This window comes from Lissotriton vulgaris, chromosome 7, assembly GCF_964263255.1.
Source record: "Lissotriton vulgaris chromosome 7, aLisVul1.2, whole genome shotgun sequence".
In the NCBI taxonomy this organism is placed as follows: domain Eukaryota; kingdom Metazoa; phylum Chordata; class Amphibia; order Caudata; family Salamandridae; genus Lissotriton; species Lissotriton vulgaris.
In genome coordinates this window covers 1,438,373,501-1,438,398,664 of record NC_141695.1, presented here as the reverse complement: position 1 = coordinate 1,438,398,664, position 25,164 = coordinate 1,438,373,501, and the positions used below count along the sequence as shown (strand labels likewise).

General features: G+C 40.7%; 1 protein-coding gene across 2 annotated transcripts in view; it reads right to left on the bottom strand.

The window, feature by feature from the left end:
• The window catches only part of LOC147705789 (bactericidal permeability-increasing protein-like), a 408,685-nt gene that overhangs the window by 82,941 nt on the left and 300,580 nt on the right, over positions 1 to 25,164 (bottom strand). The window contains exons 9-10 of one of the 2 annotated variants that reach the window (XM_086932245.1): positions 10,996 to 11,163; positions 4,740 to 4,807 (exon numbers count right to left, since the gene is read on the bottom strand). In XM_086932245.1, coding sequence (XP_086788371.1) covers positions 4,740 to 4,807; positions 10,996 to 11,163 — 236 coding nt within the window. Of the gene's footprint in view, positions 1 to 4,739; positions 4,808 to 10,995; positions 11,167 to 25,164 lie in introns of both variants that reach the window. The other variant, XM_086932244.1, reaches the window with a different exon arrangement.

The window sequence follows — 25,164 nt, the reverse complement described above, 5'->3', positions numbered from 1 at the left end:
AAAGGGATTCTTCCTACGCCCAGTCTTGTTGAATCTATTGTCAATGGAAAAGCTCCCTCTGACAAGAGTACTTTGAAATCCTTCTTGGGATTATGTGAATTCTACTCGAGGTTCATTCAAAATTTTGCAATTAACCACATCAATGCTACAGCAATTCCCTCTCTGTGCTGAGAGCCTTTGAGTCCCATTGTTCATGACGAGCCCAGCTCGTCATGAGCACACAAGCAGTGTACTGCATGACGAGCTCAGCTCGTCATGAGCATGGAAGGGGCTAAACTAAGACCACTATCACGTATGTTGGTGAAGGGTTATGTCCTTGAGTGTAACTTGGAGTGTCAGGATGTTTTCGATTGGGTGAAACAGCAATTAAGTTCTCCATCCATTTTGAAACATTTTGATCCCTCTTTGATGTGTACCCTTACGGTGGACGCAAGCAATGTGGGTCTGGGTGCAGTACTCTCTCAAAATAAAGGAGGGGAGTTAAACACAATAGGTTTTGCCTCTAGAGTATTATCTTCATCTGAAATGAAATACTCTGTAATTGAGAAAGAACTTTTGGCTTGCTGGTGGGTTATAATGAAGTTTAGGAATTTCCTTTGGGGAAGGAAATTCTGCCTCAAAACCGATCACAAACCTTTAATTTTTATCCTTAGTGGAAAAAATGTGAGAGGGTTCACACCAAGAATTGCACGTTTATCATCAAAATTACTCCAATTTGATTTTTCGGCTGAGTACATTCCAGGAAGTAAAAATGGGTGTGCTGACTTTCTTTCTCGTTCTTCTGACACGATTGAGAAAGACAGTAGTGTGGATGAAGATGATAAGGATGAATATCTTATAGCTGCCATTGATCTTCCCCTTTTGTGTGCGGTGTCTGAGAATGAAAGGCGTCAAGCTTTACTTAATGATGTATCTTTACAAAAAGTTACTACATTCATCAAAAATGGGTGGCCTAAAGAAAGAAATCTGAATTTTGAATTTAAAACTTTTCTTCAGGTAGCTGATGAACTTACAATTGAAAGTGGATTAGTATTAAGAAGTGATAAGTTAGGACCACCATCTTCTTTGAGAGAAAAATTAGTAAAATGTGCACATGAAGGATATTTAGGTTCTACTTTAACAAAATAAAGAGTGAGGCTTTCATTCTGGTGGCCAAAGAAATGTGTTATCTGCTCAAGTTGTGACAAAATTGTCAAAGTACGTACTCCACCTTTGTCACCCATTGAATTACCTTCTGCACCTTGGGTTAAGCTAGGTTTAGATATAGTTGGCCCATTTCATGCACTTGATTTGTCTTCAAGATTTGCTTTGGTCCTTATGGATTATTATTCTAAGTGGCCTGAAATAAAATTTGTGAGAGAAGTTTCTTCTAAAACTGTGGTTGAATTCCTCAGTGATGTGTTTTTAAAAGAAGGGTTCCCAGAATTTTTAGTAACGGACAATGGAACGCAATTTGTTTCAACAGAAGTTGAAGATTATTTATCCAAATGCAGTATAAAACACCTATAGAGTTCTTTATATTATCCTCAAACAAATGGTTTAGTGGAACGCATGAACAGGGTTTTGGGAGAGTGTATTCAATGGGCTCTTACTAATAAATGTATTGTAAGTAGTTCAGTTAGAAGCATGCTTTGGTTCTACAGAACTACACCCCATTCAACAACAGGTGTTTCGCCTTTTGAATTACTACGTGGTCGCAGAGCTTCCACTTTGTCATGTCCAGGTTGGATGAGTAAATGGATAAAAGGAAAACAGTGGAATGATGAGGATGTCAGACATCAAGTAGAGATTGTACAGAGTAAACAAAAGACATATTTTGATCAAAAGAAAAATGTCAAAGTAGTGGACATACATCCTGGTGATTATGTCTCCATCAAGAAACCCACTCATGTTAAGAAAGGATTTTCTAAATTCAGTCCACCAGTGAAAGTAAGTGAAGTAAGAGGAAACTCTGTTAAACAAAAACTCAATAACGGACATTGGTGGAACAAATGTCGATTAGTGAAAAGTTGTCAATTTGACAATCTATGTAAAGGAACAACAAATATAGTTGATAAAGATTGTACGGGACAGCTTGTCCTAAGACGCAGTTCACGGGTTACTCAAATTCCTTATAGGTATAGAGTTTAACTATATAGTCTTTATTTATAGACATTTTTCCATTTTCTGTTTTTGTTACTACACCTCTTTATTTCATAGTTTTGCCTATTCTTATTTTATTTCATCTTATTTTTCCCTGCCTCTTTTTTCCTTGTTCTTCTCAACCATTTTCTCTCTCAGTTTAAACATTTATTTTTCTAAAAGGAAAACCTATGTAGTATTTACATATTGCATTTGCTTCTGCTTGTTGATATGTAATACATCTGGAATCTTACATTCTTGATGTTCCATGTGGAAGAGCCTTTGTGTTTGTATGTTCTAGAAAAGACAGTTGATCAGGACCTGACATAAGATGCACTTGTGGCTCTGCTCGGGTGTTCAGCTAATAACAATAATATAATAAACCAAGGGGCATATTATCAAGGATAGGCGATACATTATTGCCGCTTTTATCGGCAGGAAACTGCCGATAAAACGGCGATAATGGCCTTGATAATATGCTCTATGAATTCCAATCGAAGCCCATGTTAGATGTGTTCACATCTAACATGGGCTTCGATTGGAATTCATAGAGCATATTATCAAGGCCATTATCGCTGTTTTATCGGCAGTTTCCTGCCAATAAAAGCGGCGATAATGTATCGCCTGTCCTTGATAATATGTCCCCTAGAGTTTATCTTACTCGATGTCAGTGTTCTTTATGACAGGGACAGAGAGATAGGTCTGGGGAATGTGAGAAAGTGAAATGTGCCAAGAAGCGAGGAATAACTCAGACAGGACGATGGGTGTGCTGTATGTCTCGGTATACACCTGTTACAACGCATTTGTTACAACGCACTACCGTTACAACGCGACTTTTACAACGCATACCATTACAACGCATTGCGCTGGGGGGCGCTCTAGGATAGGGAATAAGTATAATTTACTATCCAACACCTTCCCTAGGGTCCACGGGGACTGGAGTTAGAATAGTAAATTATACTTACCACTATCCAGCACCTCAAAGCGCTATGCGTTGTAATGGTATGCGTTGTAATGGTCGCGTTGTAACGGTAGGTAGTTGTAATAGTATGCGGAGTAACATGGTACATCCGTATGTCTCCATTGAGGTTTGAGGATTTGGGGACAGGACTCTATTATCATGCTTGAGGGGTGTGGAGCAGAACTCCAGTTTGGACCCGATATATTTATAATGTACGGTTTAGTTTATTAGGTAGCCATACATCACAGGAAAGTATTTTTCCATTCTTCCCCTTTAGCTTAGGTAAGTATTGAATTGTATTAGTTGCAGTATTTGTTCAACATAGTGAAACCAAATGGACTAACAAACCAGTTGATTGTTGAAGTAACGCCCAGTACTGGACACAGTGCCCAGGCATTATGCAGCGTGATACTGGAAACCCAGGGGTGATTGTGCACAGCATGAGAGTACATAAAAGTGCACAAACAATGGTGAAAAAATGCCACAAAAATGCATTCAGTGCAGCAAAATATGGTCTTTTATACAGGGAAAATGATATGAAAATAAATATAAACTATTATTATAATGCTAAATTATGCAGTATACCATAGTAAATGGGGTATATGACTTGCCAGGAGGGAAGCAGTAATTGCCAGATAAGGAGGCGCAAGCAAGTGAGACAGTCAACAGATGATGAGGAGGACATTGAAGGAGTACAACAGTGAGAAGCGGTATAAGGGTGAAGTAGCACGGTGGAAGCTTATAGGAGTTTGTCCAAGTGACTAAATTTTGCGCGTGTAGAGCGCGCAGTCACTCGTAGTTGACCATCCTGGTGCTATGCTGGAGATCAACAGGGATCCCTACAAGAAGGGAATGCTAGGTTAGATAAGGGAGTGACACAGTGCATTGGGGGCAAGAAAGAGCCATGTCTTTAAAGATTTTGGGAATATTTCTTCAGTTTCACTAAAACGGATGAAATTAGGGAGTAGGCTCCAGGCTTTAGATCTCCGCATTGTTAAGCTTTTCCCCCCTCTGGATTTCAGTCTGGAAGAGCGGGGGCCTCAGGGGGTTGGCGTTGGAAGATCTCAATATTATTTCTGTTGTTTAGGTTCAGAACTGGACAGTAAGATATCTGGGTCCGGTGCCATTGAAGGCTCTGACGACCAGCAGTAGAATTTTGAATAGGATGCTTTTGTGGATGGGTAACCAGTAACGTTTTTTTTACCCCTGCTGATGTGGAACTCCTTTTTGGAAGTTGAAACACTAGTCTAGCTACTTCAAGCTGTACTATCTGGAGCTTGTGGATTAGGTGTATAGACAGCCTGCGTACAGACTGTTGCAGTAATCTAGTCTTGATGTTATTAGGGCGAAGTATAGCTATACAAAAATGTAAAAAGAACAAGCAAGAACCCCCCTCATAATGATTTATTTACTCATAATAAAATAATGATTTCAAACAATATAAATACCACATTTTTTCTTAAGAAGTAATACTAACTGAAATTACCATGTTTCATCCTTTCAATTTAGCAATGAGATAGTTGCAGCCGCATTGGTCAATACTATTCACTTAAAGTTACAGACTACCGCTGTGACCCATCCATATCATTTCGATCTAGGACTGTTTCGCCTTCATGAACAGGTAAGAAAACAGAAGTGTATTATCGACATGGCTTACTTGCTCAGCAGGAGGTTTCCTATAATCCTATTTGACCTTGCTGCAACCTTGACAGAAAGAGTTGTTGTCTGAAAATAAGAAGAGAAATAGATTAAACACCCTGTTTCCCCCATTTGAACTTAAATACTGGAGTTTATAAGCTATACAGTTTAATGTAAATGAAGTTAGCTTATAAAGAAAATTTAAATGTCCTCAGTTTAGATTAAACAATGTTTTCTAGGTGGATTTGGTAAAGAACAGCACCACCATAATTTTCATTGTATTGTATTGCAACATTTAACTAGTGCTTACTACCCCTATGTGGGTCGCTAACGCATTTGCCTACGTGGGTAGCGCACTAGAGTATGTAGGGTGAGTGGTTGGAATAGCATTGTCTTTGTTTTCTTCATATGTGGGAAGTGTTTCCATGTCATTTTTGATGACCAACGAGGTGCGGTTATCGTGCTATGGGATGCAGTGCTTAGCAGTGTGAGGATGAAAAAGTGTGAGATACAGGCACGCAGTTTGTGGTTTTCAGTAAGCTGGCAGCTTGGAGTAGTTCTGCAGGTCCCTGAATGATGTTTCTTGTTTTCATAGTCCACTTTGCTGGTTATTGCAATGGGTTGTCCATTATGAGATACCTTGTTTAAAGTGTATGGTCCTGAGCAGGTGTAGGTTGGAGAGAGACATGGATCAGAGCTCTGCTAGGATAGACTTTGTGACTATCATTAAATATCTGAGTGCCATTGTGAGATGCCAAAAGCGGTTTTAGTATGCAGCTAGTTGAGACCCACAGTGTTCTCCCTAGGCCAGTGGCATGTGTCAGATCTCTTCAGTTATTCCATGCCTGTTAAATTGGTGATGGGTGTTTTATTGCAGTGGACTGGTTCAGTACTAGGTGATTGACATGACCGATAGCACTTTTGTCATGTGTGTGACTATGAGTGTCAAGTAGCTTAATGAAATTATTGTGCACTCTGTATGAACTACAATTGACTGCCCAACTGCAAAGTGTTATGGAACTAGTATTAGCATGAGGCAGGTTGGTTATATATTGTGTTGTATTTTAACTGAATTTATATAGCTCATACTATCCCTGAAGAGGTGTTATAGCACCTTACACCGGGCAACACTCTGCTTCTGGACACATGGTTAGCATTTTTGTGGCATTATTTTGTCTGAATTACACTTGTGCTCTCTGCTCTTCAAGAAAACATGCATGCATTTAGTTCAGTTTGTATGTGGTAGAATAATGAATAGGAGATATATGTGATCCTTAGTGATAGAGAGGGATATGTGAATTCATGCATTGGTTGGTGGTAATAATAGATGAGCAACAGGAGATTGGGTCTTGTTAGGTTGCAGGGGTCTGACTTTTAATGGAGAGGTTGTAGTCTTTGAAATAAGGCATGGACAATTTGCACAGATGCCATACTAGGTATTAAGATGATCAGGTGTGTGACTTAGAGTAGTCTGTGCTAGGAGAGAAGGCATGCAGGTGATGGAACGGAAGGAGAGAGTAATTCAAAAGCAGATGGAGAGTCAAGAATTGGAAGTTTTGGGTCTAGGTCAGTTTCAATGTAGGGTTTTAAGAAAAATTGTGGAGTTTTTTTGAGACAACACGTAAACTTGTAGAAACAAATAATATTATTTGGTGGTGTTGCTATATCACTGAAGACCATGAGAACAGATCACCAGCCGTAGGTAAATAAACCTAAAATAAATATGATTTCATTTTCCTATAAAATTCTATGGAATAACATGCAAAACAGGAATACTATACTTTAAATGTTTCTGCTAGAGATTTGCCTCCTATTTCTCTTCCATGAACGGAGAGGGATGGGAGTGGGGTGCAATAGAACAGAGTCTGTTTATGTTAATGTGTGTAAAGTAATGTTTATCAAGACATCCAGTACCAGGGCTGTATCTAATCACTGGCATAGAACCTCAGTAAAGGCAAGGAACTTTAATAATTATTTTGAAGTTCAAGTGCTTATAAAAACAGTACCAGCTTTAAATACAGGATCCTGTAAATTAACGTCAAAGCCGATTAAAGAGTTAAAACATATAGAACTGTTGATAGTCAAAAGTGAATTGCGGGGATACTTTCACCGAGGGGTTCTGAGTGATGTCAAATAGGCGAGAGCAAAGCTCAAGTTGTCTATGATGTCACTCAGATCCCCGAGCAGCTTAGTGGGATTTAGTATTGTGAAATATGAAAGTACATTGAGTGGTGGATATGTTCATCAGTTATTTGAATTGAGAAGGATAGTGGGGGGATAGAAGTGGGAAAAAGTTTTGCATGTATATAGCGCTTGCTACTGCTGATGGGGTATACAGTCAAAATATCGAGTCAAAATTATAGAATTGCAGTAATATCGTATTCAAAATATAGAATGGACAAAATATAGAATGGACAGAATATAGTCAACAAAAATATCGAATTTGAGGTAAGTAAGTTAATATCGATTTACATAAATATATAAAGTCAAAATATCGAAGTATATAATATAGGTATTAAATATATCGATTTTTTAATAATATCGAATTTTTTAAAGTGTTTTTTATGTTAGTATATGTGTGAAAAGTGCATATTTATTTTATAATTTATTTTAAGTAATTAATTGTATGGTATTTAATTTTTGCCCAATATAATTCTGAAGCGGGTTGTGGGTTTATAAGGGAATAGGGTGGGAAGTAATTTAATTATAATTAATTAAATATTTTTATTTATTTATTGGTATTTATTTTGAATTAATTGTTATTTAATTTTTAATTGGTAATTAATTAAAATATAATTTGTAATTAATTTTTATTAATGGATTAATTGATAATCATGTTAATTTTATTATTTTATTTTCTGTAGCGTGTTGTGGGTTTTTAGGGGAATAGGGTGGGAAGTAATTTAATTATAATTAATTAAATATTTTCATTTATTTATTGGTATTTATCTTGAATTAATTGTTAATTAATTTTTAATTGGTGATTAATATAATTATAATTGGTAATTAATTTGTATTAATTGATAATTATGTTAATTTTATTAATTTATTTTCTGTAGCGGGTTGTGAGTTTATAGGGGAATAGGGCAGGAAGTAATTTAATTGTAATTACCTAATTTTTTAAATTTATTTATTGGTATTTATTTTGAATTAATTGTTAATTATTTTTCAATTGTTAATTAATTAATTGTTAATTGGTAATTAATTTTTATTATTAGGTAATTATATTTAATAATAAATTTTTATTTGCATTGTTAATTGATTAATTATTACATTATATTAAATTGGTAATTACTTTTAATTAATTTGTAATTGGTATTAATATTTAATTTATTTTTATTAATATATGAAGTATTTACTTTCCCTACTGTTGCACTCAATGGAGTGGGAATAGTACTTTTTACTACTACGCTATCCAACGCTTTCCCTACTGTTGCACTCTCTGGAGTGGGAATAGTAATTTTTACCTCTACGCTATCCAACGCTTTCCCTACTGTTGCACTCTCTGGAGTGGGAATAGTCATTTTTACCCCTACGCTATCCAACGCTTTCCCTACTGTTGCATTCACTGGAGTGGAAATAGTAATTTTTGCCCCTATGGTATCCAAAGCTTTTTCTACTGTGGCACTCACTGGAGTGGTAATAGTAATTCCTGTCCCTATGCTATCCAACGCTTTCCCTACTGTTGCACTCTCTGGAGTGGGAATAGTAATTTTTATTCCTACGCTATCCAACGCTTTCCCTACTGTTGCACTCTCTGGGGTGGGAATAGTAATTTTTACTCCTATGCTAACCTATGCTTTCCCTACTGTTGCATTCTCTGGAGTGGGAATAGTAATTTTTGCCCCTACCCTATCCAATGCTTTCCCTACTGTTGCACTCACTGGAGTGGGAATAGTAATGTTTGCCCCTATGCTATCCAACGCTTTCCCTACTGTTGAACTCACTGGAGTGGGAATAGTAATTTTTACCACTACGCTATCCAACGCTTTCCCTACTGTTGCACTCACTGGAGTGGAAATAGTAATTTTTACCCCTACGCTATCCAACGCTTTCCCTACTGTTGCACTCTCTGGAGTGGGAATAGTAATTTTTACCCCTATGCTATCCAACGCTTTCCCTACTGTTACACTCACTGAAGCGGGAATAGTATTTTTTGCCCCAACGCTATCCAACGCTTTCCCTACTGTTGCACTCACTGGAGTGGGAATAGTAATTTTTACCCCTACGCTATCCAACGCTTTCCCTACTGTTGCACTCTCTGGAGTGGGAATAGTCCTAGAGCAGACCAATAGTAATCCCAGGGGTGGCAATAGAGAGCTCAAGATGAAACAAATGGAATCTAAATACATCATTAATTTCCAAACCAAGGCTCCAGGGGGTTTGAACCATGAGGAAGAATTGGCAGTTCACTTAAAAGATGATTACTCTTAACTATTTTGCCAATTAGCCATGACTAGTTTTTAGATTTATTCTTCCTTACATACATTGTGAGCTAGTTTATTAATTACATGCATACGATGTTGTCATGTTTGATTTTAAAACTTGTTTTTCAATTCACAGGAGCACAACAGGGACAGGGGCCCCACACTGCACTTTGTACAAGGTCCAGATTTTATCACGTTCCTGATAGCACTTTAAAAGCACGCCCATTTGGCATCACCATGAGCATCAAGACACTGAAGTAGGTACTTGGTTCCAGCCTGCATACAGGACTGCCATCATGCCATCCTGGATATATTTTCACCAGCGTATGTCATTTCACCCTGATTCCTTTTCCAGAGACTCTGTTCCCAGAGCTCCAGGCTATTTTACCTGGCAACCTTAATTCTGGACATTTGGTCACGCACAAGCAATTTTTAGATACATGTTCACTTGACTGGGCATGTTTATCTTTGAAGGCAGGCATTTGATTCCCCACGTTATCGACTCGTTGGTGGAGAACACCATTAAGCTTTCCATCTCACCTTGGTGTTTATCGTCTCCATGGAGTATTTCTCCTCCCTTCCCCGCATTTAGATATGGTCACATTGTTGTCTGCGTGCAAGCAATAGTCGAAGCACTCATTCTGCTGTGGTCTCCACCAATTATCGAGCTCATTGTTTTGTTTGGTGCTCTAATTATATTTTGTTTAGAGAACTAACATTGTTATACACGAAGTATCAATTTGTATCTTTGTGCTGTGTTGTGATTACATAACATTTACGTTGGTGTTGGCATTACGGGCAGCAATTTTCATTCTTTGCATTGTCACTTCACTGTTCCAAGATGGCCGCCAAGCATTTGACTGTGTTCCCAGTCCGCTGTCTATGTCGATATCACCATTTGAAACTTTATTTGTAACTTGCATGCACAGTCCGGCACTTACGTGATCAAGGCTTCGTGGAAGCCGAAACATGTAGTAGGTGTTAATAAACACCCTTCGATTCTGCTGGCTTTGCGTTGTGTTTGGGTTCCTGAGAGCGTGTGGTACCGCATTTGAACTTTTGGGATAATTGGATTACCGGCGTGCTCGGCCGGTGTACACGCCACCTCCCTCGGGGCCACTGCAACCCACAGAGCAACGTTTTGTGTGGATATATATATATATATATGTTTTAAAAAATAAAATCGTTTTTTTTTTATAACTTCAAAAAATTATTTAATAATTTTAAGATTATTTAAGTATTTTTAAGTATATTTTAGTTAATTCTTTTTTATATTTTATTAGTTTTAAATAATTTTTAAGATATTTAAAAAAAATTGATACATTGACTAACTATATTTTTTAACGATATTTTTTATTCAATATTTTTGTACTTACCTGTTTGTAGATAGGAATTCAATATTTTTTTATTCAATATTTTAACTTCGATATTTGTGTAATTCTATATTATTGTTATCGATATTATGTCAGTGATGCCGCTGATGGGGTGTTGAAACGTTTTTTCGGCAAGTAAGACGCTACTCCGTAACCCATAAAGGATTAGTCGTGAACTAGTATAGTGAAATATGAAAGCAATTTTAGTGGTGAATATGTTCATCAGTTATTTGAAATGAGAAGGATAGTGGAGGGAGAAGAGGGAAAAAAGTGTACATTTATATAGCCTTTTAATCAGGTACAAGTAGTTTTGAAACAGGGACTTTTAGTGATATCTTCCAATACAGCTGGGGTCACTTTGATAATTCAGAACCTTTCAGTTATGGCCAATGCCCAACCATCATTGGTAAGTGAGGGTGTTGTGATACTGAAAGTTAATGTTTTTCATTTATATTGAGTATATAGACATACTAACCACACTGAGTAGAAAGAGGGGTGCCAAGGAGGCATTGGGTAGAATGGCAGATGCTTGGATATCCAGCACAGGAGTGAAGCTGATGTTGCTTGGAGTGAAAGTCAGGAATGGGGCAGAAGGTGCAGATACCCTCATCGTCATCAACATGTCTGGGTAAAGCTTCTCAACCTGTAGATAAAGTGAAACATTTCAAATGATTCTAGGCTATTCTCAAGACAGTATATTGACATTCAGGGGCCGGTTCCAAATAGCCCGGAGATTCCATAACTGAAACTTACCACACTCTGAAGGGTGGTACTAAATGTGGGTGCAAAACATCCCAGACTGTGAAAAAACCACTAGTTTTTTATCTGTAATTTCAGGTGTGCCTGATGATTCACCATTTCAGGGACTACAATTTATTATAACTATAACATCAAAGGGGAAATGTCCTGAAGTGTTCATTCCATATCAACTATCTCCCTATGGATTTTATAGCAAACTTAGGATTGGGCCTTCAATGGAGTCATTTCCTTCAAATCAGAGCTATTAGCTATGATTAAAGAGGGATTGGCACAAGTCAATCTGTTTAAGCCACATTTTTGGGTAGTTATTATCACAGGATTTTCTTTTCAAACTGGTGTCATGTGCAGTATTTGAAGCATATTTTCAGTGCATACGGATTGGAAAGATATAGGTTTTATTTGCAGTAATTTTGTTGAATTCATGAAGTCCTTACACAGTCTTTACTTATCTGTATTAAGGTAAAGGCATGTTTGTATCACAAAGAAACTGTGTATTGGAGATGGCCCTCTCTGTGGGGTCGCCCCAATACATTTTGACTTCCTCCTCTGCATTTTGCTGAATTCGTTTTTGTTATCTTTATGATTCTGTGCACTTTACCAATGCTTACCAGTGCTAAATTATTTGTTCCCTCTCTTTAAAACATAATAGAATTGGCTTATGCCCAATTGTCATGTGCATTTTACTTTTAAGCCCTAAGAAAGTGCACTAAATGCGCCCAGCATCTGTATATTAAATGCTACTAGTGGTCCTGTAGCACAGAATGTATCACTAATTTTAGAAGCCCTTTCAAAATGTCTCAGGCCTGCCATTGCAGAGCCTGTGTGTGCAGTGTAAACTGTTATGTTGACCTGCCAAGTCCAACCTCTTGCCAGGCCCACACCTTCCTTTTTAGTACATATAAGTCACCCCTAGGGGAAGCCCTGGTCAGCTCAGAGGGCAGAGTGCAATGTATTTACAAAGCAAGATAGGCACTTTTAAGTTTTCCGTGTCTTGGTAGGGAAAAACTCTTAAATTCATTTTTCACTAATGCAAGGCCTATATCTCTCATATGATAACATTGGGATTCCCTTATAAATTTTATAAGTGGAATTACCAAATTGGAAAATATAACTGGTTCAAATTTGCTGTCTCTCGAACTCTAATTTAATATCCTAATTTATGGTGAAGTTGGATTTTAAATTACAGTTCTAAAAAAGGCCACTTTTAGAAAGTTAAATTCGTTTTTCAATACTGCGAGGCATATATCTCCCATATGATAACATTGTGACTACCTTATACATTTTATCAGTGTAATTTATTTATTTATTTTATTTTTATTTATTTGAAAAGTTTTATAAAGCGCAAACATGACCCGACAGGGTATCAGAGCGCTGAACATCGTCGCCCGCTTGTTAGGCTAGAGCGGGAAGGTATAATTGAAATAAATGTAACAACAGTAAAAGAAGATTACAGACAAAGGCTGATGAACATCAGTGTGTTGCGCAATAGGTAGCTTGCAATGAAGGTCAGGTAGGACATATGTTGTGAGGTCATTTCAAATAGTATGTGATGTTACAGAGCTATTGACTCACAAGCCAGTTCATGATCGAACCTAAGATTACTGATCCGGCTGGTACCAGAGCAATGTACAACGACATCTGCTGGTTGAACTTTAGCAGGCAGAAAACCATGGAAAACTATGCAAAAACATTAACAGCATAAAAGGCAAATGGATATGAACATCAGCATTTTGAACAGTAAGCGGATTGCATCGAGGTAGGAGAGGACAAGGATGAAGGGCCATTTCAAAAGTTTAAGAAGTTACAGAACTATTGTCTCCAGTGGCTATTCATGAGTAGGCATTTGACTTATTTTTAAAAGACGAGGACAAAGGGATTGCTCAGATTTTCTGGTAGAAGAGTGTCCCATATTCTCATAGAAAGACCGGAGAAAGCTCAGTTGTAAGTTCACTTCTTTTTTAGCTTTGGGGGTTTCAGCAGTAGAGTGATTGTACTTCTTAGAGCTTGATTCCCACCCGATAGTTCTAGCTTATTTGCTAAGTAAGAGGGCGTGTTACGCTGCAGTGCATTGTGAATCAAGCAAGCTATCTTATATTTGATTCTTGCGTCAATGGACAGCCAATTCAGTTGGGGGAGATCAGGTGTGATGTGGTCACACTTTCTTGAGCCGGTGATGAGTCTAGCAGCAGAGTTCAGAGTGGCTCTTAAAGGTGCCAGGTTGGATTTGGGGAGTTCAGCCAAGATCGCAATTCCGTATTCTAAGTGGGAGACAGATTGTTGCAGGTCAGAAGGTGGAAGGAACCTTTTGATTTTCCTTAATATGCAGAGTTGGTAATTACAAACAGGAAAATATAACTGGTTCATGTTTGTTGTCTCATGAACACTAACTTAATATCCTAACTTATGGTGAAGTTGGATTTTGGATTAGAGTACTGAAAATACCACTTTTAGAAAGTTGGCATTTTCTTGCCATGGCCATTTGGTGCCTGTAGCCTGTCACTGATCACATGACTGGGTATAATTGGCAGTGGGCTTTGTCTATTCCACCTAGATAGCCATACCGAATGGGAGCTTAGGTATGACTGAGTGGGCTATCACTGGCAGGATTGGAGGGAGGACCTGGACCCAGCCTCACTTACACCTGAATAGGCTGTGTCCTGTCCCCACACAAAAGGCTGCCTACCCCTGAAGTTAGTCTGTAGCCAAGACACAACTGTGTATAAAAGAAGGACCTCCGACAACATCAGTTCAGTACCCTTCTGGACCTGAGGATAATCTGTCAGGAAGAAGGACTGCTGTGCTGCTGAAAGGACTGCCACTCTGCTGGACTGCAGTGTGTCAAGGAGTTGAAGGACAGGAGGGAAGAGAGGACGCTCAAGTTGGAGCTGGCCAAATTGAAACTAGAGAAAGAAAAGGTGAGAGAGCCTTGGAGGAGAAGAAATTAGCGCCATGGAGAAAAGGAGAATGGTCCATGAGCTAAGTCTCAAAGAGCTGGACTTCAAAGCCAGGCAAGTAAATCCAATAGTAATGGTGGCAGCATTTCTTCAGTGCCCCTGGAGACAAGAGGGTTCAAATTCCCAAAGGTCCGGTGCCTGACTTTACTGTGGGAGACGATATTGATAAGTGGTCCGAGGTTTGGCAGATTGCCTTATGGATGCACAGGATCCCTGAGGAGTATTGGGGGCTAGTCTGTGGAGGCATATCCCTAGCGAGGGAAAGGACACCCTACTGGCCCTAGAAAGGGATGACAGGATGAGGTACACCCCATGAAGGAATCACTTATCAGGAAATATAGTCTAACCCCAAACAAGTGTAGGACTAAGTTCAGGGACTGTAAGAAACTGGCCGACAGGCCTGGGTGGATTGGGTTGATTTCTTTTGCAAGGCACTGGGTGGTTGGGCAAAGGGCAGTGCAGTAAAGGATGATATGGGGCTGTACAATTTGATTGCAAAGGAGCACATGTTCAGCCTTTGCTCTGCAAAGCTGTGCCAGAACCTGATTGATAGTTAGATCACTGACCCCAGGGAGCTTGCTAAGGAGGCGGGCCACTGGATCTCCACCAGGATCATTAAGAAGGTACCCAGGAGTGACCCCCAAGAAGGGGGTATCAGGTTCCCCTCAGCTGATCAGCAGGTCAAGAAATACAAAGAGTAGTCCCAGAGTAAGGGGGGAGGAAAGGATTCCCATGCTTCTTCTGGCGGTGGCCCCTGCGCCACATTTCCAACCCTACTGCCTTGATTGTTCTCAGCTAGGAAACAAGCAGCAGGACTCTGTCTTTTCTAAGAAACCACCCACTGTGGTACCTCTACAAGGATGGCCAATGTGACTTTAGGGGTAAGTATTGCCCAGGGGCAGGTCAAAGACCATGCAATGATCTCCGTTAGCTGGAAGGTGGACTGAGAGGGAGAGTCTGTGATCCGTGACAGTGGGAATCATCACTTGCACCAGGTGAAAGTGTATGGGGTACCAGTCACTGCTCCAAGGGTCACTGGGTCTAGCAAGACCATGGTAGTAGAAAGGCTAGTTTTCCCAGAGCAGTACACTGGGCAGGTGTGTAGGATAACTCAGGCTCATGGGCAGGACTTCTTCGGGCCCTGGTATCCCTGGAGTAGTGTGTGGAGGGGAAACAGAGGAGGGTCATGATTAGTCCCCAGATGCCCATAGACTGCATTCTGGGAAATGAATGCCACCAGTGTAAGGAGAACTGTGAGGGGGCCGCCCAGGGCACCCTGACAGTTGAATTGCCTGGGGGTACCACTCCCAAGCAGAGGGAACAGGACCCCAGATGTAGGGTCAGGATCTGGAACCAGTGCACAGAGGGAGGACCAGTGGGTCAGAGGTTGCCAGCTAATAGAACAGACCACCTCAAGACTGACCCTGGTGAGGCCGCTTCAGGCCAGGGTTGGCTCCATCTATGCACTGTCACAAGAACAGAGGGCTGGAAACCTGTGCCAGGAAGACCAGGTGTGGTATATGTTTGTGTCTTGTTTTCACTGTTTTGCTGTTTAAAGTGTTGCAAAAATACTTTATACATTGCCTCTAAGTTAAGCCTGACTCTCTGTGCCAAGCTACCAGAGGGTGAGCACAGGTTAATTTGGGTTTTGTTTGAGCCTTATTCTGACTAGGATTGTGGTTGGTGCTTTGTCTTATCTCAGATTCCAGTAACCCAATTTCTAACACTGTGCATCTGAAAGAACCCTGGATTAAGTGCAGCAGGGTTCACATTCTCTTTTGGAAACAATTATTACCACCATGCTGTCTCCCACAAAAAAAGTGTCCAACATAGGCATACAAACAACCTAGGGGCATATTATCAAGGGATTTATCTCTGCTTTTTTGGCTTAAAAAGCCAAGAAAGCGGAGATAAAATGATCTCCCTATCAGCAACAGGGTGCTAACACGCACATTCGCATGTTAGCACCCTTTTTCTCTACGCTTCCCCTTGCACCTCTAATGAGATGCAAAGGGGGCGTTCCAGAGAAAAATAATAGGAGAAATGTTGTTAAGCGACATTTCTCCTATTATCGAGGATATCGCTAACCCTGTTAGTGATAAAAAAAGCAGCGCTAACCGCAGTTAGCACTGCTTTTTTTTACACCTGGTATTTTCCTGACTCAGCCATGATATCCAATGGAAGGTGGATATCATGGCTAAGTTTGTGAGCCCCTATCATCAAGCTAACGCCAAACTTTGAGAGATTATCACTAGTTTTCCAGCGATATTCTCTCTTTTGGCAGTTAGCGTGAGGATTTTTATCACTTCTGAGATAAACGTTGCTAATGGCAAGTTATCTCAGCGATAATTTCCGGCGATGCTTAGCGATAAAAAAATCGTTGCAAAGCCTAGTTAGCGATAAATATCGCTACTCGTTGGTAATATGCCCCCTAGTTCTTAAGTACTCCATCAGGAGATACAATATCCTTTGTTTTGTGAATAGGATGCCTGGATCAAGCCCAAATAGGATGCCTGGATAAATCCCAGTGCTCCTCATCCTTGAAGAGACATATCTAATAGAAAAGCAAGCATGGAGGACTGCTTTCCTCACAGGGCAGAAACTCAAATTCTCTGACAGTGTGTTCTACTGTCAATAGAAAATCGAATATTTAAAATAAATCGGAAATAATTGCTGTTTTCTACACCTGTCTAATGGCACTGGAAATACAACCTTGTTTCTATATAAATTAATTGCAGGGATATCTTCATGCTTAATGTTGCACTGCAGAATACCAACTGACAATTAATGTCTGAGAGTCTGTATTGCTAGCATGTGGTATTGCACCAGCCTTTCATTTATTTCCAAAGCTCATATCAGAAAGAACATCATTTTTTACATCACTGGTAACTTTAATTAGCATGTTACCAAATGTCATCATCAGTAACATCACTGAAGTCACAAACAGTTGCATTTTTATGTCTCTTCTTGCTGGGTGTGGAAACTAAGGGGCATATTAACAACGGCCAGCGATAATTATCGCTGGCTGTGCTTAGCGATAATTATATTACCGCATGATATCTCTGGTATTCATCTGCCTGGTAGCGCGTAATTAACAATGCGTTACTCCAGGGCGATAAAAATTCCAGAGAAAGCAAGGTTATCTCCCTTTTCCAGGAAACATCACTGGTTTTCCAGCGCTGTTCCCTGCAAAAGGGCGATTACCTTGCTGATACAATCCACAGGGTCGTATCAGCATAATCCACTCCCTATGTTAGGGATGGCTAAGTCAGGATTTTAGCAGACGTTAGATTTTGGTGAAAATTGCAGTTTTTGCCAAAATCTAATGTGTGCTAAAATCATATGACCTGCCTTGTAAATATCGCAATGTAAACATCAGCGATATTTGCAAGTTAGTCCATCAAGGGTACGCCCAGTAACGCCCACTTTGCATCTCATTGATGATGCAAAGGGAGGCGTTGGAAAAAGGGTGCTAACATGCGATTATGCATGTCAGCAACCTCTTGTAAATAGGGTGCTGGTTTAATCTCCGTTTTTTTGGCTTTGTAAGCCAAAAAAGCGGAGATAAAGCCCTTGTAAATATGCCACGTCGTTAGTTTTATATCTATAGCTGGATTTTAAAGTAGAAAGGGCTTCTACACACATCCCCCTACGATTAATGTGAAGGTGATATACACTGCTAGCTATATAACAAATTTAAGGAGTACCACCAAAGATGAGGCTAGACAGCCAATATTGGTGGAATGAGACACTAGTGTGAAAGAAGAAGTCCTTCTTTGTTTTTAAGGAACCTCTCACTCACTGACCTGGTCGGTGACATGCTTCATCATCGGGGCCACCTTGACAGCCGAGTGCCGTCAAGGTGTGCTGCGACACCTGAGATACAGTGGAGCGGGTATGTGAGTGATGAATGTGAAAAAAAGAAAAAAGTCAGTGAGTTAAAAATTGTCCTGGTATGACTTATCTAAACATTATTTATTCTAAGGCTACTGGACAATGTTAAAAACAGTGTGCATTGATACAATAAAGGCTTTAATAGGACCTAGTGTATCTGTGGTATGTGTTAGGTCTACATGTTTCAAACCAAGGTGGGAGTTACCGGTTTTTCTTCAGGACCAAAAAGATGTAAAAGGAGTTGGGTGGTCAGGGTACACTAACACCCTGCCATACCTGCAACCCTTTCAGGACCCTAAATAGCAAAATTGCTAAGTGGGTAAAAGTAAATTGCAACCCAAATGTGGTTACAATAAAACTACAAAAACCTGTGAAAAAAGAGAGGATGATGAGTCACAAAGGTTGTTTACATGCCTGTAACGTAGTGAAGTGACGTAGTCCGCTCTATCTCTGAGTCATTCCACATTCAGTTAATGCGAATTATCCATAGTGCGGTGTATCAGCATAATTTCTAAAAGGGAACTAATTGTTCCTAGGAGGACACACCTATCAATATGGGTGTGAAGGTGAAAACGCACAAATCATTCTATATTTTAAACCAGTCTTACATAAGCTAGATTGTGCGTGCCTAAGTCATGATTCTGTATGACTAGTGCCAGGAATTACCAACGTGATAATATGCCAACTTGATCCAAAATCACATTTAACACAAGACAAACAACACACAACACATATATTGTCAGAATATTAAAAAACGCTCACTTCTCAGTGGAGAAATGCTTGTTGCACGGGGATTGAGGGGAGAGGCAACAGAGCTCAAAACGTATTCTGTGGAGTTAAGGAGAAATGAAAATAGAGACAGTATCAAATACCGTATATTCTCCTTCCGTTTAGATAAAAAGGTCCGGAAACCGAAGCGTTTCCACAGGTATAGGCTCTACTCACAGTTTTTCTGCTTACAAAGCGGCTTGTAACCTAATCTGCCCCTCCGCGCACCCGTGTTTGAGCAGAGATGCAGCGCCGAAGTTAAAGGCAGCCGCCATTGCGGGCGCGGAGGGCGTGGCTGGCTGGCGTCGCGTAATCACGTCACGTGATCACGCGAACGTCACACGCGCGCCAGGTTGCCAAGGCGATACAGTGTAAACACAGCCTCCGTAAAACGGAGTCGAACCCGGGCTTCTTGTTTGGGATTGGAAAAGGGGGTCAACGTGGGAATGAAAACGTTTCATGATGTGTACCTCGGATATGACTGAAAGAGGTGGAGATTTAATCATTTGCTCAGAGTGGAATCATAGAGACAGAGGGCTCAGTGTTCGGAGTCGAATCGAACCAGTAATAGGGAACGGACAAAGGGATATTTCATGGATTTAGTGAATATGTATAATTGGTATGCAGGGATATTTCATGGATTTAGTGAATATGTATTATTGGTAGGCAGCGTATTGAGGGTCATAGATTCATTCTCTTTTTACTAAGAGGAGTCATAGGGGTTGAGAGACCCTTCGTCTAGCAGATACTGTGTGACAGAAGTCCATCATAATGGGGTGGCATGGATCAAGCACTTAGGAAAGTACAGAGGCCCAAGGGATACTATCATTCAGACCATGTTTGTTGGTGGACAGTCTATATACCCATCTTTGTTCCTTTTCATACAATCGTTTTTGTATGTTTGGTCCTGGAGTGATTTGCTCGATGACAGTCCAGAACATATCGTTTGGAGTGTGGCCTTTTTCTAGGAAATGGTCTGTCAATCGGGTCGCATTTTTCTTTTTTTTTTTTTCTTTTTTTTTTTTTAAATTAATCCTCATTTGCCGTCTTGCCGCCCATATCTTTGTTACTTTCCCACCTCTGGGCTGTTATTGTCTCTTGGGCTGGTCTAGAGTAATGGGGCGTGAACCGCACATATTTTTGAGTCTGGTCCCCTCTCAAGACTCCTTCTTGACCACCTGACCCAAGATGTGTGTTCTCCACCATCTCTATTTCTTGCTATCGATTCCAAATACCAGCGAGACAGGCACGGGCTTAATCATTGGACTTTCAACATAAATGTAACTTTAACCAAAATTTAACAGGAAGGGTATCCAAAAACCTCTATTTCTTTTAGAAGTATCTAACATATCTAACTTTGCTGTGTATCTCATGGCTAATATCCAGTCCAATAAGGTTGGACTGAGTGGTGAGACCCATAATTTACATAACTCCCTACGTGCTAATAACATAGCATAAAAGATGAGTCTTACAGTGTTACCCAAAACTCTATTTTGCAAATCATATCTCCCAGAAATAATTAGTTCGGGGCTTACCTCAATAGGTTGATTCAGTGATTTGGAGAGGGAGTTACTCACGTCAATCCAATATTTTTTGATATTCGGGCATGATACAAACATATGGAGGTCTTCAACATTTGGGGCTTTACATTTTGGACATTCCACCAATCCTCCATTCTTAAATTTGGAAAGCCTGTAGGGGGACCAGTATGCCCTGTGGATAGTAAATAAAACATTTCTCCTTAGATTGGCAGGTTTAACAATTCTATATAGCATGCTCATAGTTACTTGCCATTGGTCTTCTGTAGCAATCCTTGGCAAGCTATTCTTCCACAGGGTCTCTGGTAGATCAAATATCCCATCCTCCATCTCCAATATTTGCCAATACCAGCAGGCAACTTCCTTCTTAAAGCCCTCTTGTTCCAGTTTTAATTCAAATTCATTTTCCTGTCCAATCTCTGATACTGCGTGGTTTGCCCAACTTTGAATTTGTACATACTTGTATCTTGAGAAAACTAAGCCCCAATTTTGCTGACATACACTCCATGAAATTAGTCTTCCATCTTGAAATAGATCTCTCCATCTTTGTAGATCCGGCTCCTTTATCAAATTTGAAGCTAACGCATCTCTTGTCCAGATCGGCGCTCCCGGTGATTCCCATATTGGTGCCATGTAACTAAAATAAGGAATCTTAGTAATTTTCCTTATTTTATACCAAGTCTCGGCTAGATCTTTCAGAGTCTTGAGTTTCACTTTTTTAAAAAACTTAGGGTCTCCAAACTTATATAGGTAACCAAACTCATGATAACCCGATACTTTCAGCATTATCTTAAACATTTCACCTATCTGTGAATAAACCAGAGAACCCAATAACATCCTGCAGTTTTTCAAACAAAAAGCCCATGCGTATATTTGTAGATCAGGAGCCGCCAATCCTCCTTTATTTATGCTTCTTCGTATTTTCCTCCATGAAATTCGAGAGGATTTAGATGCCCAAATAAATGAAGTTATCATGCTTTGTATTTTCGCCAACCATTCCTTTTTAAAACATAATGGAATAGCTTCATACAAAAAAGTAATTTTTGGAATAATCATCATCTTTACTAGATTAGATCTGCCATATAATGACAGAGGTAAATTCATCCAGCCCTTCAGCAAATCTCCAACCTCTATTTTTACTCTGTCAAGGTTAGTTTTAGCCAAGTCCTCAATCTTCTGTGTAATCCTAACACCAAGATACCTCATTTCTGCTGTTGTTTTTACAGTTCTTGTGTTAAGATTCCAAGCCATTATCTCCGTCTTTTCTTGGTTTAGCTGGTAACCAGAGATCCTACCAAAATCTTTTGTTATTTTCACTAGATTTTCCAACGAACTAACTAAATTAGTAGAATAGACAATAATATCGTCCGCATATAAACCTAGTTTCTTTGACCAGTCCATTACTGCAAAGGGGGGTATCTCTTCTGATTCTCTAATCTTGCAGGCTAAGGGTTCTATATATATATTGAAGAGTAAAGGTGATAAGGGGCATCCTTGCCGGGTACCCCGCATCACCCTAATGGGAGATGTAAGAGTGCCATTTATAAGTACACGTGAAGTCGGAGCACTGTATAATGAGAAAATGGAGTGGGTAAATTTATCTCCTAGATTGAGATATTGCAAAAGAGATTTTAGATAAACAAAATTAACACGATCAAAAGCCATGGCCGCGTCTAATGCTATCGCTGCCAAGGGATAATCATACTTGGAGGCTAAATCTATCATGCCTATCAAAGAGTAAGTAAGATCTTTTAAATACCTCTTCTTAATGAAGCCTCTTTGATCTTCATGTATTAGTTTATGGATTATTTTACTGAGCCGGTCAGCCAAAATTTTTGTATAGAATTTATAGTCGCAGTTTAAAAGCGAAATCGGCCTATACGCATCCATATTTTTGGGGGATTTTCCTGGCTTCAGAATTAGAATAATATTTGCCTCATTCCAAGAGTTTGGGATTTTCACTTCCCCCCGAAATATTTTATTATATAAGTGACAAAGAGTGGGGACCAAAGTAGTATCCAGTGCTTTATAGGCTTCTGCAGGTAGACCATCTGGTCCAGGGGCTTTCCCTCTCTTGCTATCTTTAATAACTTTCATCAGCTCCTCCTGAGTGATTTCCTTATTAAGCCCCCTCATATCCTCATCTGATAATGGTTTCATTAACCCCTTCGATGCTGATGACGGAGCGGTTCCGTCATCAGCATCGGTTGGGCTGTGCTGATGACGGAACCGCTCCGTCATCAGTACAGCCCTGGGGGGGAGCGCTGGCGCTCCCCCCCTTGTGCAGGGATCACATTTGTTTTTGCAGGGGTGGCAGCGGAAGACCTTCCGCTGCCACCCCCTGGCCCCCCCACGCTTCCTGGTGACGTCAGCGCGCACAGCGCGCGCCGACGTCATCAGGAAGCGCTGGACGCGCTGGAAGCCATTTGTTTCCAGCGCGTCCAGGAGCAAGGTGAGTGTTTGGTGCTCCGGTGGGGCGGGGGGGCCGGTTTTCGGTGCCTTGAGGCATCGGGGGGGAGGAAACTGTGTTTCCTCTCCCCTGATGTCCCAATGCAGGGCATTCCTGGTGCACGATCGCGCACAGCGTCGCGATCGTGCACCAGGAATGCCCCACTAGACACCAGGGATTCTTATTATGGCGAATTTATTTGTGCAGGAAGCGACCCCTTGGGCAAGGGTCGCTTCCTTTGGGGGGCATTTTAATTTTCAGACTTTTCTGCCCCCCCTGGGGCAGATCGGCCGTTTTTTTGGCCGATCTACACCCAGGGTGGGCAGAAAAGCCCACTAGAGCCAGGGATTACTTTTTTTTTGAAATCGGAAGCGACCCCTTGGGCAAGGGTCGCTTCCTTTTGGGGGAAAATAATTTTTCAGACTTTTCTGCCCCTCCCTGGGGCAGATCGGCCGTTTTTTGGACCGCATCTGGACCCAGGGGGGGCAGAAAAGCCCACTAGACACCAGGGATTGATTTTTATTTATAAAGGAAGCGACCCCTTGGGCAAGGGTCGCTTCTTTAGGGGCATAGAATATTTTACAGACTTTTCTGCCCCCCCTGGAGCAGATCGGCCGTTTTTTCGGCCGATCTGCACCCAGGGGGAGCAGAAAAGCCCACTAGTCACCAGGGATTTGTTTTTATATGAAAAGGAAGCGACCCCTTGGGGAAGGGTCGCTTCCTAGTGGTCATAATATTTTTTTTAGACTTTTCTGCCCCCCCTGGGGGCAGATTGGCCGTTTTTTGGGCCGCATCTGGACCCAGGGGGGGCAGAAAAGCCCACTAGACACCAGGGAATAATGTATATTTATAAAGGAAGCGACCCCTTAGGGGGATAAATAATTTTTCAGACTTTTCTGCCCCCCCTGGGGCAGATTGCCATTTTTTGGCCGATCTGCACCCAGGGGGGGGGCAGAAAAGCCCACTAGTCACCAGGGATTTGTTTGTATTTTGAAAAGGAAGCGACCCCTTGGGGAAGGGTCGCTTCCAGGGGGCATTATAAATATTGTAGACTGTTCTGCCCCCCCCCTCAACTTTTTTTACCGTTTATGGATCCAGGGGGGGTAGAAAAGCCCACTAGACCTCAGGGTTTTTTTTTTATAGGGAGCGACCACTTGGCCAAGGGTTGCTTCCTTGTGCCCATTTCAAAAGTATGTTCTGCCGTGTCTTTATTTGGGCTCTCTGCCCTCCGTAGAGTTGCTTCCAGGGGGCCCACGTTTATAATGATTTATAATCTCCCCCCCTTGGGGACAGACCCCCCATTTGTGACATAGCCTGTTGTAATGTGTGTTGTTTTTGTTTCTTCTAATGTGTATTGTTTTTTTTTTCTCTTTAGAGTGTTGCAGTGTGCGGTTCCGTTACTGGTGGTTCTGTTGTTCTGCTGTTTCTGTAGTTGTATGTGTTTGGTAAGAGACCTCTTTTTTGTTCAATTGTACTGTGATTGTATTTTTTTGCAAAGTGTGTAGTAAAATATGAGTATGTTTGGTTTCTGTTTGTTGTGATTGTAAAACATGTTTTGCATTTGTTTTTGATGTGTCCTTCTGTAGATGTAAGTTTTTTTTCTTCTTCTTTCTAGTGGGATATCGTTGCCTCTTTGCTGTGTCTTTGCAGAGTAGGTGCTGGTGAGTGTAGTTGTGTCTTGTAAGTGAATTGTATATATTTTCAAAATTAGTTTTTTTTGAAAAAGGCTTACATTTTTTATCTTACTTTGCGCAGTGTTGGGGTTGTTGAGTTGTTTGTGCAGACTCCTTTATTTGTAAGGATAATGGCTAGCCGCCGGATTACTGCTCAGCAAGTTGTTGGATTGCTTTTTGATTCTTCCTCTGACCATGGTCCAGAGTCTGACTCTGATTCTGAACCAGAGGTGGGAGGTGAAGATTCAGGTAGTGAGTTTTCTCTACGCATGGCTTCATCTGATGATGAAGACACTCTGAGTGCTGATGAAGCTACTTTTGGTGTGGATGATGTGCCTGTGGTTGCGGAGGACGTTGCTGCGCCTGTGGTTGCAGAGGACATTGTTGTGTCTGTGGTTGCGGAGGACATTCCTGTGCCAATAGTGCGGCAAGAGACATCTGGGCTGCAGCCTGGGGTTGCTAGTATTCCAGTTGGTGCAGTGAGACGAGAGGCAGCTGGGCGGCAGCCTGCGGCTGCAAGACTTGATGTTGAAAGTTCTGACCTCTGGGTTGCACCAGGCATGGTGCAGCCGGCATTGCCTGAATTTACTGGTGTTCCAGGATGTAGGG